Source organism: Cloeon dipterum, chromosome 4 (assembly GCF_949628265.1).
Source record: "Cloeon dipterum chromosome 4, ieCloDipt1.1, whole genome shotgun sequence".
Classification (NCBI taxonomy): domain Eukaryota; kingdom Metazoa; phylum Arthropoda; class Insecta; order Ephemeroptera; family Baetidae; genus Cloeon; species Cloeon dipterum.
The window spans coordinates 23,021,594-23,037,188 of record NC_088789.1 but is presented as its reverse complement, the minus strand read 5'-3'; the positions used below and the strand labels follow the sequence as shown (position 1 = coordinate 23,037,188).

At 36.6% G+C, this 15,595-nt stretch overlaps 1 protein-coding gene across 2 annotated transcripts; it reads left to right on the top strand.

The window, feature by feature from the left end:
• The first annotated feature begins 13,060 nt into the window (after positions 1-13,060).
• On the top strand, positions 13,061-14,618 carry RpL10Ab (ribosomal protein L10Ab). Of its 2 annotated transcripts, XM_065490637.1 has the most exons (4): positions 13,061-13,183; positions 13,400-13,555; positions 13,917-14,065; positions 14,244-14,618. In XM_065490637.1, exons 1-4 carry the CDS (start codon positions 13,179-13,181, stop codon positions 14,585-14,587), a joined length of 654 nt encoding a protein of 217 aa, XP_065346709.1. In that variant the 5' UTR covers positions 13,061-13,178; the 3' UTR covers positions 14,588-14,618. The 2 variants fall into 2 exon arrangements, 1 of the variants encoding a protein (XP_065346709.1); XR_010575257.1 differs by lacking the exon at positions 14,244-14,618 and having other exon boundaries at positions 13,400-13,673; positions 13,917-14,058.
• Positions 14,619-15,595: the final 977 nt, after the last annotated feature.

Below are 15,595 nucleotides of genomic sequence, written 5' to 3'. Positions count from 1 at the left end.
TGTGTGATATAAATATGTGAAAACTCTAAAAAAATTGTTTTAGTAATTTTCCTCTGTAAATAAACGATATTATTTGTCGTGACGCATCGGTCTGATCTGCCCCCAATACGCGCCTGCAGAACCAAGGCAAAGCGCTCGGCGGGCAGGGCTTCCTACCAAGAAGTACAATTTACATGTAAAAAATTGGCTTTTATTTATTTTTCAGTTATTAACGTTGAACGAGCACTGTTTAATTTAAAGTTGGCTTTTGACGTCTTTCACGCCCTTAAAATGTAATTTTCCTATCATTGAACTGGCATGTGACACCCCAATTGATGTCAAATCCATCCCTCGAGCCTTCAAGGTGGCTTTCGCAAGCTGGCGGAGCTCCTGATCTCTACCGAGCATCATCACTCCCTCGCCTCGGCCACTAGTTGCCCCTATTTTCCCTTGCCATAGTCACATGAAGTATTGGCGTTTTAATTTTCTATGGCTTTAGTCAGCATAAATTTCAACTCTGTAAAACGTAATTTTTACGGCCAATTTCGCGATCGCGAGTCTTATTAGATTGAGACTGTTCAATAAGAGCCAAACTCAACTTACAATAATGTCGCTATATATATATATTATATATATATATATATATATATATATATATATATATATATATATATATATATATATATATATATATATATATATATATATTTCAGAATCAATCTATAGCTACCGTGCATTCTTAATCAAATATCCTCTCTTTTTACGTTCTGAAAACCAAAATCAGTTGAATATATAAATATAAGCTCTAATTTAGATTTCGTTGTTTTTTAAATGCACTATTTTAGTTATATATTTCATCGTACGCGTCAATTTCATAAAAGACTTGGCCTAAACACATTTAAAAAAATTGAAGTATTTTGGGAAAAACCCAAAAATCGTTAATTTATTTTTCAATCCTGCGCGGCTATTAATAAAAATGGCGGGGCAAACGGGTAAAATTCATCAGGCTGCACATATACTGAAACAGCTATATTGCAATCTTTTACTGTCAACTGTTTTTTAGGACGCTGTATCACTGCTGCCATCTTCCAGGCAGCAGAGGGTGTTTTTTACCCTCAGAAGCAGCGCCTGCGCTCTAGATAGGTATGGGTCGAGGTTGTTCGCACTATATAGCGACACACATAGCCGCTGTTCTCCAAGCACCACGTGGATAATTGCGTAAAGTATTTACAAGATTAAAAAAAAATTAATGCAGAGAACTCCAGGTAATTATATGTACGACTTGTACATTTTTCAAATCTGAATTGACCAGTTGCATAAAATCTTAGTGTTCAAAGCCGCCAACAGATGGTGCAACCAGACTTTCTTAAGAAATTTTGTTTTAAGCGGTTTTAAGACATTTCCGCTGCGATTCAGACTCAATCTAGCTATTATGTATTTCTCAATTATTTTTGCTTTTTTTGACGTACTGATTACCAAAATTGGTTCAGCCATTCGCCGTAGAAACGTTGGAAAAGATTTTGTTATTGCAAAAAATAGTTTTTCACGTTTCTACGGCGATTGGTTGAACCGATTTTGGTTTTCAGAACGTAAAAAGAGAGGATATTTAATTAAGAATGCACGGTAGCTAGATTGAGTCTGAAATTGCAGCGGAAGTGCCTGAAAACAAAATTTTTAAGAAAGTCTGTGGTTGCGCCATCTGTGTGCGGCTTCAATAACTAAGCTTTATGCAACTGGTCAATTACTACACTAACTAACGCGTAAACTATTTAGTTTGTCTTACAGCTCTCCCTCACAATGGAGTCAGAAGGCATGCGATCAGAGACACTGAAACAAGACACAAAGAAGACATTTTTCAACCCAAAGAAGCTTTTCGACATCGTGCTAGACACCATTGTTGGACACATCGGAGACTACACCCGCAAGGATGTACATTATACAAAAAACCTTCTTTGTCTTTGTAAGTCGAACTGATTTCAAACTTAATGTTGTGTGTACTAAATATTAATTTCTATATAAACAGCGAAAGCGATGCAGCGACAGGTGCTGCATGCTTTGACAAGGTCCAAGTGCAACAGTAAAGAAGGAGATCTTGGTGAATTCCAAAAGCGCTTCAAAGCCTTCGAGTTGCTGCTGCCTGTGGATAGCGAAACCACTGAAATAGACTGTGGTGGCTTGATGTCCTTCTGCCCCCGAGAAATTATTAAGGACACGTTTGCAAGGGTAATTTTTATATACTTATTTACCATTTTTTATTTATAAGAAAATGACTAAATTATTTTATGAAACAGGTTGTTCAACTTGTTTCCACTCATTGCCCAAACATCGAGAGCCTGTCCTACGCTGTCGATGAGTCACCTTTAGACGAGTGTGCTGAAGATGAGGAGAAAAACATTCTGGATATGGAGACAATCGAGTCAATATGCAGCATGGAAAAGCTGAAAATACTCAAAGTCAACTGTTGCTCCATATTTTTTGGACATATCAAGTTTCTCTGTTTTTTGGAGGAGCTAGAAGTCGACATTACCTACAGAAATGTGTCTGCACAAGACCTAATAGAAAATACAATCATTATTAACACACACCTGAAAGTTTTTACACCGTCTCTTCGATCGTATTTGAAGTTGATTCGTCGATTGAATTTTCTAAGGTCCTTAGAAGAGTCAACTCTTAGCTCAGAATCAGACATGGAAACAGATTGATAGCTTTGATCTGGTGTGAAAAGTTCGCTCTTTTCCTCGTTTTTAAAAATAGTGCATTTTTACCAATTGCAGAGGATATATCTTTTCTATTTCAAAGATAAAATGAGTAAAAACTTTGTCCGACGATTCCATATTGCCTGTTGCCTGTTTAAAATATTTTAACAACCTCTATATATATTTCTGATATTGGTATTTTCATAGATAATATATGAGATAAAAATTGTGGAACTCTAAAAATATTTTTTAGGCACTTTCGTCTTTAAATAAAACGATGTCAAAATGACGATAAATTTTCCAAAATATATATTACAGTGAGGGATAACATTTGATGACAAAACATTCTAAAATGGCTATAGCCATAAGTATATGTTTATATTTATAAAGCAACCTGGTGTCTTCAATTAAATGCAATTTAACTTGCTCAATAAAATTGCACAAAGGATGAAAACTGAAAACAAATAGATCAGTGAATTTTATTAATCTATATACTCCTTAAACATACATGATTTGAATTTGTAATTTACTATTCAGTCATTTGTAGAAACGTTCCAATAAGTTCATTTGGAATTTCGAACCAAATTAATCATACGGCAAATAAAAATAAGCATAAATAAATGTATAGAAGGGTGTTGCATCAGAAAATTTCTAAATATTCCTCCGATTTTGGGATTCGAGAAGCGTCTAGGAAATTCTATCTGTTCATAGAAGGGTGTTCACCCTCCTTTGCGCCTGCGCTTTACGTTTTTTATCTCTGAAAATCGCCTCTGACCGCCTTCCTCTCTCATATCATCACACAACTAATAGAGAGAACGACGCGCACGACCCAGCTGCTATCCAAACCACGTGTGGACGATACAAAGTTAATATTACAAGTTTAGAAGATTTAATGCAGAACTTCAGGTAATATTACGTCCTATATAATATTTTTCTTAAGCTGAATTCTGAATTTGCTATAACATAGTGTTAGCGCACGGAAAAGAGGTTGGCTTATTTAAAAGAAATTTAACGGAAACGATTCGGATCAAAATGTTTAATTTAGTGTGAGTCGCTCTTTGACAAACATAAATAATAGATGCATGTTTTGGTCTCGCAAGTGAATATTTTGCCTACGTCGTGTGGATCTTTTTTACAATTTCTCCGCAATTTGATTTTCTATTAATTTAATTGAAGTTAAATTTGCGATCAAATTTAAGCAAATAGTATTATATGATGTAATAATATCTGCTTTAGTGATCACTTTAAATTACGAAATGTTTTGTTTCTGTCTTTTGACAGCTCCTCATACTCTTTCAAGTATTCATGCAGCTTTTCAGCGCAATAGATCATCTTGTAAACACTGAAAAAATGAAAAATTAGAATACTTTGCTTCCAAAACAAAATATCCATTTTTGAGTAAACTGCTGATGAGGCCTGTGGGGCCGAAACAGCCGCTGTCTAGTATTTGATTTTTCCTCATAAATATAGCCTTCCAGATTAATTTTCCACACATAATAAAGGCATTATTAAACCTTTCTTAAATTTTAAAATATATATAGCCTCTGTGTGTATTTCTTTGCTTTAAAATACCTGCAAAAGTTCCAGAAAAATTATGAACACACAGAAAACCTTATTTGGTTTAGATTAGAGCTAATTATTGCTTGAGGGCCTTGTTTAAATGAAAAATGTATGTTCATTTCTATGAAATTACTTTCTAAATATTACACTAACGTAATCTATTTATTTTGTCTTACAGTTCCCTCACGATGGAGTCAGAAGGTGTACGATCAGAGACACTCACGCAAGACACAACGAAGAAATGTTTCAACCCAAAGAAGCTTTTCGACATCGTGCTAGACACTATTGTTGGACACATCGGAGACTACACCCGCAACGATGTACATTATACGAAAGACCTTATTTGTCTTTGTAAGTCAAACTGATTTCAAACTTAATATTGTGTGTACTAAATATTAATTTCTATATATAAACAGCGAAACCGATGCAGCGACAGGTGCTGCATGCTTTGACAATGTCCAAGTGCAAGAATAAAGAAGGGGATCTTGGTGAATTCCAAAAGCGTTTCAAAGCCTTTGATTTGCTGCTGCCTGTGCTGGATAGCGAAACGATCGAAATAGACTGTGGCGGCTTGATGTCCTTCTGCCCCAAAGACATTATTGAGGACGCGTTTGCAAGGGTAAATTTTATATGGTTACCATTTGATGTATAAGAAAATGACTAAATTATATTTTATGAAACAGGTAGTTCAACTTGTTTCCACCCATTGCCCGAATATCGAGAGCCTGTCCGCGTTTGATGAGTCACCTTTAGACGAGTCTTCTTTGGATGAGGTGAAGAACATTCTGGATATAGAGACCATCGAGTCAGTATGCAGCATGAAAAAACTAAAAACACTGAAAATGAATTGTTGCTCCATCACTCTTGAACAAGCTAAGTTTCTCTGCCACACGCTGTGTTGTTTGGAGGAACTAAAAGTGGACATTTTCTTTGGAGATTTTTCCTACGAGGACTGCATGGACTATACAATTCTCAACAACGACCTGAAAGTTTTTTCGCTATCAGATCGGTCGGCTCTTGAGTTGTGTCGGTTGAATTACAATAGTATAATTTCCGAGCTTTTTTCAGAATCTGAATATGAAGTGGAAAAAGACACTGAATAATCGACAGTTATGGGTAGTTTGATAACTCTTTGTTTGCCATGCATGATCTATATAGTGTACAAAGTGCGCTTTTCTCATCGATCATTAAAAGGAGCGCATTTTCTATTTTATGGCGAAAAAGAGTGAACTAATAGTTTGACTTTATGGCATAGCCTACTCTGTTCAAATTTTTTATGGTACATAGAATATATTTCTGATAATGTGTATTTTTAAATGGTGTGTGATATAAATTTGTGAAAACTCTAAAAAAATTGTTTTAGTAATTTTCCTCTGTAAATAAACGATATTATTTGTCGTGACGCATCGGTCTGATCTGCCCCCAATACGCGCCTGCAGAACCAAAGGCAAAGCGCTCTGCGGCCAGGGCTTCCTACCAAGAAGTACAATTACATGTAAAAAATTGGCTTTTATTTATTTTTCAGTTATTAACGTTGAACGAGCACTGTTTAATTTAAAGTTGGCTTTTGACGTCTTTCACGCCCTTAAAATGTAATTTTCCTATCATTGAACTGGCATGTGACACCCCAATTGATGTCAAATCCATCCCTCGAGCCATCAAGGTGGCTTTCGCAAGCTGGCGGAACTCCTGATCTCTACCGAGCATCATCACTCCCTCGCCTCGGCCACTAGTTGCCCCTATTTTCCCTTGCAATAGTCACAAGGAAGAATTGACGTTTTAATTTTCTATGGCTATATAGTCAGCATAAATTTCAACTCCGTAAAACGTAATTTACGGCCAATTTCGCGATCGCAAGTCTTATTAGAGCGTGAGACTGATCATCAAAGCCAAACTCAACTTAAAATCGTTCGTGCCGCGGAAAAAAGTCCGATCTCGAACTTGCCACTCGAACTTGCCAGCAAAAGTCCGACGGACTACTTTTCTTTCCAACGGTAAAATTTTCCGATCTCATTATTGTGGCAAAACTCGATTCTGAACACAGTCACGTGATCAGCGTGACATCTGCTTCAATTTGAGACCCATGATGAACAACAGTGAGATCGGACAATTGTACCGTTGGCAAGTTCAAGTTCGAGATCGGACTTTTTCCGCGGCACGAACGAAATGTCGCTATATATATTTAAGCTCTAATTTAGATTTCGTTGTTTTTTAAAAGCAATTTTTTAGTTAGATATTTCATCGTACGTCAATTTCATAAAAGACTTGGCCTACACATGTAAAAAAATTGAAGTATTTTGGGAAAAACCCAAATATCAATAATTTATTTTTCAATCTTGCGCGGCTATTAATAAAAATGGCGGGGGAAACGGGTAAAATTCATCAGGCTGCACAAATACTGAAACAGCTATATTGCAATCTTCTACTGTCAACTGTTTTTTAGGACTCGATATCACTGCTGCCATCTTCCAGGCAGCAGAGGGTGTTTTTTACCCTCAGAAGCAGCGCATGCGCTCATAGGTCTGGGTAGAGGTTGTTCGCAATTGCCGCTGTTCTCCAAGCACCACGTGGATAATTGTGTAAAGTATTTACAAGATTAAAAAAAAAATTATGCAGAGAACTCCAGGTAATTACACGCCTTGTACATTTTTCAAATCTGAATTGACCAGTTGCATAAACCCTTAGTGTTCAAAGCCGCCAACAGATGGTGCAACCAGACTTTCTTAAGAAATTTTGTTTTAAGCGGTTTTAAGACATTTCCGCTGCGATTCAGACTCAATCTAGCTATTATGTATTTCTCAATTATTTTTGCTTTTTTTGACGTACTGATAACCAAAATCGGTTCAGCCATTCGCCGTAGAAACGTTGGAAAAGATTTTTTTAAGCAAAAAATAGTTTTTCACGATTCTACGGCGATTGGTTGAACCGATTTTGGTTTTCACAACGTAAAATGAGAGGATATTTAATTAAGAATGCACGGTAGCTAGATTGAGTCTGAAATCGCAGCGGAAGTGCCTTAAAACAAAAATTTTAAGAAAGTCTGTGGTTGCGCCATCTGTTGGCGGCTTCAATAACTAAGGGTTCATGCAACTGGTCAATTACTACACTAACTAACGCGTAAACTATTTATTTTGTCTTACAGTTCCCTCACGATGGAGTCAGAAGGTGTACGATCAGAGAAACTGACACAAGACACAACGAAGAAATGTTTCAACCCAAAGAAGCTTTTCGGCATCGTGCTAGACACCATTGTTGGACACATCGGTGACCACACCCGCAAGGATGCACATTTTACGAAAGATCTTCTTTGTCTTTGTAAGTCAAACTGATTTCAAACTCAATGTTGTGTGCACTAAATATTAATTTCTTTATAAACAGCGAAACCGATGCAGCGACAGGTGCTGCATGCTTTGATTAGGTCCAAGTGCAACAGTAAAGAAGGAGATCTTGGTGAATTCCAAAAGCGCTTCAAAGCCTTCGAGTTGCTGCTGCCTGTGGATAGCGAAACCACTGAAATAGACTGTGGTGGCTTGATGTCCTTCTGCCCCCGAGAAATTATTAAGGACGCGCTTGCAAGGGTAATTTTTATATACTTATTTACCATTTTTTATTTATAAGAAAATGACTAAATTATTTTATGAAACAGGTTGTTCAACTTGTTTCCACTCATTGCCCAAACATCGAGAGCCTGTCCTACGCTGTCGATGAGTCACCTTTAGACGAGTGTGCTGAAGATGAGGAGAAAAACATTCTGGATATGGAGACAATCGAGTCAATATGCAGCATGGAAAAGCTGAAAATACTCAAAGTCAACTGTTGCTCCATATTTTTTGGACATATCAAGTTTCTCTGTTTTTTGGAGGAGCTAGAAGTCGACATTAGCTACAGAAATGTGTCTGCACAAGACCTAATAGAAAATACAATCATTATTAACACACACCTTAAAGTTTTTACACCGTCTCTTCGATCGTATTTGAAGTTGATTCGTCGATTGAATTTTTTAAGGTCCTTAGAAGAGTCAACTCTTAGCTCAGAATCAGACATGGAAACAGATTGATAGCTTTGATCTGGTGTGAAAAGTTCGCTCTTCTTCCCCCTCGTTTTTAAAAAGAGTGCATTTTTACCAATTGCAGAGGATATCTTTTCTATTTAAAAGATAAAATGAGTAAAAACTTTGTCCGACGATTCCATATTGCCTGTTGCCTGTTTAAAATATTTTAACAACCTCTATATATATTTCTGATATTGGTATTTTCATAAATAATATATGAGATAAAAATTGTGGAACTCTAAAAATATTTTTAGGCACTTTCGTCTTAAAATAAAACGATGTCAAAATGACGATAAATTTTCCAAAATATATATTACAGTGAGGGATAACATTTGATGACAAAACATTCTAAAATGGCTATAGCCAAAATTATGTTTCTATTTAAAGCAACCTGGTGTCTTCAATTAAATGCAGTTTAACTTGCTCAATAAAATTGCACAAAGGATGAAAACAAATAGATCAGTGAATTTTATTAATCTATATATATACTCCTTAAACATACATGATTTGAATTTGTAATTTACTATTAAGTCATTTGTAGAAACGTTCCAATAAGTTCATTTGGAATTTCGAACCAAATTAATCATACGGCCAATAAAAATAAGCATAAATAAATGTATAGAAGGGTGTTGCATCAGAAAATTTCTAAATATTCCTCCGATTTTGGGATTCGAGAAACGTCTAGGAAATTCTATCTGTTCATAGAAGGGTGTTCACCCTCCTTTGCGCCTGCGCTTTACGTTTTTTATCTCTGAAAATCGCCTCTGACCGCCTTCCCCTGTCATATCATCACACAACTAATAGAGAGAAAGACGCGCACGACCCAGCTGCTATCCAAACCACGTGTGGACGATAAAAAGTTAATATTACAAGTTTAGAAGATTTAATGCAGAACTCCAGGTAATATTACGTCCTATATAATATTTTTCTTAAGCTGAATTTGCTATAACATAGTGTTAGCGCACGGAAAAGAGGTTGACTTATTTAAAAGAAATTTAACGGAAACGATATGGATATAATTTAGTGTGAGTCGCTCTTTGACAAACATAAATAATAGATGCATGTTTTGGTCTCGCAAGTGAATATTTTGCCTACGTCGTGTGGATCTCTTTTACAATTTCTCCGCAATTTGATTTTCTATTAATTTAATTGAAGTTAAAAACTATTTGCGATCAAATTTAAGCAAATAGTATTATATCATGTAATAATATCTGCTTTTGTGATCACTTTAAATTACGAAATGTTTTGTTTCTGTCTTTTGACAGCTCCTCATACTCTTTCAAGTATTCATGCAGCTTTTCAGCGCAATAGATCATCTTGTAAACACTGAAAAAATGAAAAATTAGAATACTTTGCTTCCAAAACAAAATATCCATTTTTGAGTAAACTGCTGATGAGGCCTGTGGGGCCGAAACAGCCGCTATCTAGTATGTGATTTTTCCTCATAAATATAGCCATCCAGATTAATTTTCCACACATAATAAAGGCATTATTAAACCTTTCTTAAATTTTAAAATATAGCCTATGTGTGTATTTACTGTATTTCTTAGCTTTAAAATACCTGCAAAACTTCCAGAAAAATTATGAACACACAGAAAAACGTTATTTGGTTTAGATTAGAGCTAATTATTGCTTGAGGGCCTTGTTTAAATGAAAAATTTATGTTCATTTCTATGAAATTACTTACACTAACGTAATCTATTTATTTTGTCTTACAGTTCCCTCACGATGGAGTCAGAAGGTGTACGATCAGAGACAATGACGCAAGACACAATAACGAAGAAATGTTTCAACCCAAAGAAGCTTTTCGACATCGTGCTAGACACTATTGTTGGACACATCGGAGACTACACCCGCAAGGATGTACATTATACGAAAGACCTTCTTTGTCTTTGTAAGTCGAACTGATTTCAAACTTAATGTTGTGTGTACTAAATATTAATTTCTATATAAACAGCAAAACCGATGCAGCGACAGGTGCTGCATGCTTTGACAAGGTCCACGTGTAAAAAGAAAGAAGGAGATCTTGGTGAATTCCAAAAGCGTTTCAAAGCCTTTGATTTGCTGCTGCCTGTGGATAGCGAAACGACCGAAATAGACTGTGGCGGCTTGATGTCCTTCTGCCCCCGAGAAATTATTAAGGACGCGTTTGCAAGGGTAAAAATTATATACTTTACCATTTGATTTGTAAGAAAATGACAAAATTATTGTATGAAACAGGTTGTTCAACTTATTTCCACCCATTGCCCAAACATCGAGAGCCTGTACTTCACTGTTGATGAATCACCTTTAGACAATTGTTCTTTGGATGAGGTCAAGAATTTGACTGTGGATATGGAGACAATCAAGTCGATTTGCAGCATGAAAAAGCTGAAAATACTCGAAGTCAATTGTTGCTCCATCTCTTTTGATCATGTTAAGTTTCTCTGCCACACGCTGCGTTGTTTGGAGGAACTGCATGCAGACATTTCCTTCAGACTACTATCCACTCAGAACTCCAATGACTTGAAAAACCTTGTCGCAGACCTGAGAGTTTTTTCGATGTCCTCTCGATCGACTGCAGAGTATATTCTGTTGACTTTGTATAATTGGTACAATGAGCAAGTTCGTGGCTTAGAGTCAGAAGTGGGAACAAATTAAATCTTAAGCAGTTACAGACCTAAGAAGATTCATGCAGCGAAACCCCGGAGAATCCTTGTTGCTGATGCAGGAACTCATCCCTATAAGGATTCCGTTTAAGCCAAAAGCAGCGTAATTTTTTTAGAAAAGTGGCTGCAAAGTTAGCATGCTTTTCACATGGTGAGTACTTTCTCCTTACTTAAAATCTGATTTTATTTCAAAACAAAGAGTTTCCCTAAAAATTGTCATACACCGTTGGACAGATCTGGTCGAGGAGATTCACAAAATCTGCCAAGAAACTATGGTCAATTTTCACAGTAAATTTTGGAGAAAATTTGAAAAATTTGAATTTTTCTGTAGCAAAATGTACTTTGTTTTTATTGTTGTAAATTGTTGAACAAATTCTTTATCCATAAACTGCTTGTTGGATTCAACAATTCAAATAACTTTCAATTGTTAGATGTAATTGACAAGCAGTTGATCGATAAATAATTTGTTCTTACAATTTGCAATAATCACCAGCTCGTTGGCTCGAATTTTTAAGGCATTCTCAGGAGTGTCTAAAAATAAGCGCAGTGCGAGATATTTGAGCAGTTCGGGGATAAAATACTGTGGCTGCCCAGTATCAGAGATGGCAGAAAGTGGTTAGTTTAGTTACTCAAAATGCTCAAATAGCTCAACGGGCTAAAAGGCGCACCGGCGCCGACTCGCCACTGTCTGGTTTTCGCACCTCCCGAGCGGCTTCAGGGAGTGTCTGCTGCGTTTCAATTAAAGACCTCGGTGCGGGGAGGCGAAAAGGTGGCACCATTAGGCCCAAGCTGCTCTTCCTCTGTGGCCACTCGGGCCCCAAGTTATCCGCTCACAGCGGTTTTATTGGAACCCGGTGAGCACACAGGAAGTTAAACAAAACAAATAAAACAATCAAAAAAGGAACTTGCTAAAGAAAAATTCAAATTTTTCAAATTTTCTCTAAAATTGGGGAAACTCTTTGATTTTAAAAATAATCGTGTTTCAAATAAGGAGTCGGTCCTCACCATTTGAAAAGCAGGCTAACTTTGCACCTTGCAGGTCAACTTTGGCTTCAACTGAATTTTAATAGACTTTAGTTCATGCATTTGCCAACAAGGATTGTCTAGGCTTTTTTGCAGTATCAATCTATCAATCCTCTTTATTACGGGATCTCCAATTTTGTAGAATAAAAAAGAGCACAAACTTTGCTAGAAGTACAAAATATTTTTAAGACAAAAACATTTTTGATGTATAATATATGGTTGTTTTGAAAAAAAATAAGAAATAAAAAGTTAAACCTCAAAAAATGATTTTTAGTATTTATCCTGTATATTATACAAAACAGTGATAAAAAGACGATAAATAATTATGTATTAGCACCAGCCAGGCACCAGCCTAGCCGTGCTTGTTTATTGAGAGCAAGCATGCTTGCAAGAAGACTAACGCTGTTTATTGTGTCTCGTCATAGTAGAATACATACGCGTGCGAATGTACGATACGAAGTTTCAGAGATTGGACATGCAATGGAGAGCATAATATTCACCCTGCTACGTGACAAAGGTGTTGCTGGACTCGCAGCCCTCGCACACACCAAAGTTGTGTATGTATAATATCAAAACACTTCTCAACTAAACTTTTGCCACCTATTTCCAACGAACGCGATCGTTAGAGTAACAGCAATAGCCTTTTAGATCAATGATTAGCTCTTTTAGAGCGAAAAATTTATAATTCAAGTTTAATAATATTCATGGAAATTTTAAAAACTTACCTCAAATTCAGTCGGGTTAGCAGTATCGGAAGTTAGTAGGCAAAATGCATTGGCTGAAATGTCAAGCGTATAAGTATGTATATCATCTTGTGTTTTACAAAGCGACAATAATTTTAATATTGTTTTCTAAGTCTCATTTTACCATTCTAATCACTGCAATCTCATGCGTTCATTGTTGTCAGTAGGTATTTCACTAACACCGGCCACCGGCTTAATTTTTTAATCACCAGCTGTTTTGCTCCTTTTTGTTTAGGCTTCACTTTAATGTAAAAGACTTATCCAATCTCCATCTCCATCGCTTTAGTTCCCGCTCTTTCCTTTCGCGGGCAAAAGAAACCACGCTCCGTGTTTGTCACTTCTCCACTCAGCACTCGTCAGTCGCCACTCCCCCTTTCCACTCGTTCGCTTGCTAATTTTCTTGCCTTTTATTCTTCCCGTGGCGTTGGCTGGTCTTGCTCTGCTGCCGAGTTAGCGTGAGCGGCATCAAACAGTCATCATGTCGTAAGTTATCCTGAATCATCCTTAATTTTGTGACCTATCGACTCTTTCGAACACATTTTAATTGTTTAAGACTGATTTCCACGCCAAGTGGCATAGATATTTGTTGATATTTCGTTTTAAATTCAGCCAAATATCTCATTCAAAGCGGCACCATGTTTCACGGCCATGCTGGCAACTTGAAATTAATTCCTTTTTTCCTTCGTGTGCCTCTCACAGGTCCAAAGTATCCAGGGAGACCCTTTACGAGGGCGTGGAGGCTCTGCTGAAGCACTCCGAAGAAAAGAAAAAGAACTTCTTGGAAACGGTCGAGCTGCAGATCGGCCTGAAGAATTACGATCCCCAGAAGGACAAGCGTTTCAGCGGCACTGTGAAGTACGTGTGACCTTGACCCAGGGTCTTGAAATAATTGGGGAGGTGGTTACGTCCTTTGTGGACAAATGCCACTGCTAGATAGGGTTGAAATTTAATGAATTTTAGACCCATGCTAGCGGTAAGTCTACATTTTAATGACGCAAACAATCAACGTGATTCGCACCACATGTCCTACGCCTTAAATTAAGAATTTTATTTAATTTAGTATGGAAATAGGTGAATTGTGCAATCAATTGCTTAATTTTCGTTATTACATATTTTGGATGGATGTGATTTAATGACGTGGACGCTATCAGATTCATAATCTTTAAGTTCAAAGTGGATTTAATGCTCTATTATTTATTATTTAATAAAATTTCAGGCTCAAACACATTCCTCGTCCCAAGATGAGCGTTTGCATCCTTGGTGACCAGCAGCACTGCGACGAGGCTAAGGCCAACGAGGTGCCTTTCATGGACGCCGAGGCTTTGAAGAAGCTTAACAAGAACAAGAAGGCTGTTAAGAAATTGGGTAATTACACGTTAAATTTCATTATTTGTATTTAAATTAACGTGAGGAAAAATGAAGGTGCATGTATTGACCGAAAAATTTATTATGTGGATTTTCACAACTGATATAATTGTAATTTTCTCCTCAAATTATAATTAACCAATTTCTCGTATTAATAACAATTTTTATTTGTTAACAGCCAAGAAGTACGACGCTTTCCTCGCGTCCGAGTCTCTCATCAAGCAGATCCCACGTCTGCTGGGTCCTGGTCTGAATAAGGCTGGTAAATTCCCTGGTCTCCTCACTCACCAGGAGTCCATGATGATGAAGATCGACGAAGTCAAGGCCACCATCAAGTTCCAGATGAAGAAGGTCTTGTGTTTGTCCGTGGCTGTCGGCAACGTCGGCATGAGCGCTGACGATCTTGCTCAGAATGTGCATCTGAGCATCAATTTCTTGGTGTCTCTTCTGAAGAAGCACTGGCAGAATGTGCGTTCTCTGCACATCAAGAGTACCATGGGACCACCCCAGAGATTGTACTAAGTGTCTAATACAATTGACTTTTGAAAAACAATCACATTTTATTTAAATATTCACACCTCATGAAATTTAAGTTATAAGATATTTTTACAAATTAGCAATTTAAAACAGTATGGAAATCTTTTCATTGCTGTCAAATTTTATTAAACATAGTGCATCGTGCTCGATAACTCTGAAAAATTAAAGTTTGAAACAATTATACATGCAGGCTATAAATTAATGAAATAAATTCAAGGTTGTTGGCTTTTATTTTGAACTGATGAGAGCGTTCATCTGGCTGGAAAGTGTTCAGGTACCAGGGAAGAATAGGCTAACGATCAGGACAAGCAGTTGGGTCTTCAGAGTACTTACACTCCATTTCAATTAATTTTGGTAGGGTACCATTTAATAATGTACAATAAGCAGAAACCTAATTTCTTTTTCTAATAAACTTCATATTCACATACAGTTAAACGAAAAGCACATCATGTACCTTTAACCGCTCGCGCAGAATTATATATTGTCCATTCGCACTAGTCTTAACGTTTAAGGTTTTAGTTATATCAGTCCGTTTTTCCAAAAATATATTTTTTTATCTCAGACGACGGAACATAAATGCCAAATTATCCAGATTAATTTGCCATCTCTATCGTTTTTTTCACATTAACATAACAACATTGCTAATGTATCTTTATAATAAATTTCAATCATTTGAATCGGGATTGTAAAAATAGAGAAGGAAATTAGACCCAATATATTGCAAGGCGAAAAAAAATCTCATAAAATTGTCAAAATCGACGTCCTAGAAAGCGCGCTGCAAGATTCGCGGGCAATTTAATGGCTCCCCGCTCCCCCCCTTCCAATAAAAAATGCGTATAAGGTCAAGAAACAAATATATAGAGATCAGAGAAGCAACAGGAAAATGAAAATGACTAATTCGATAATTTTGAAGATTAAAATGTACCGTAAATGTCCAGGATCCACTCAAATTAAATTTAAAAAATAATTCTTTTTACTATCCACTTTTCTCTC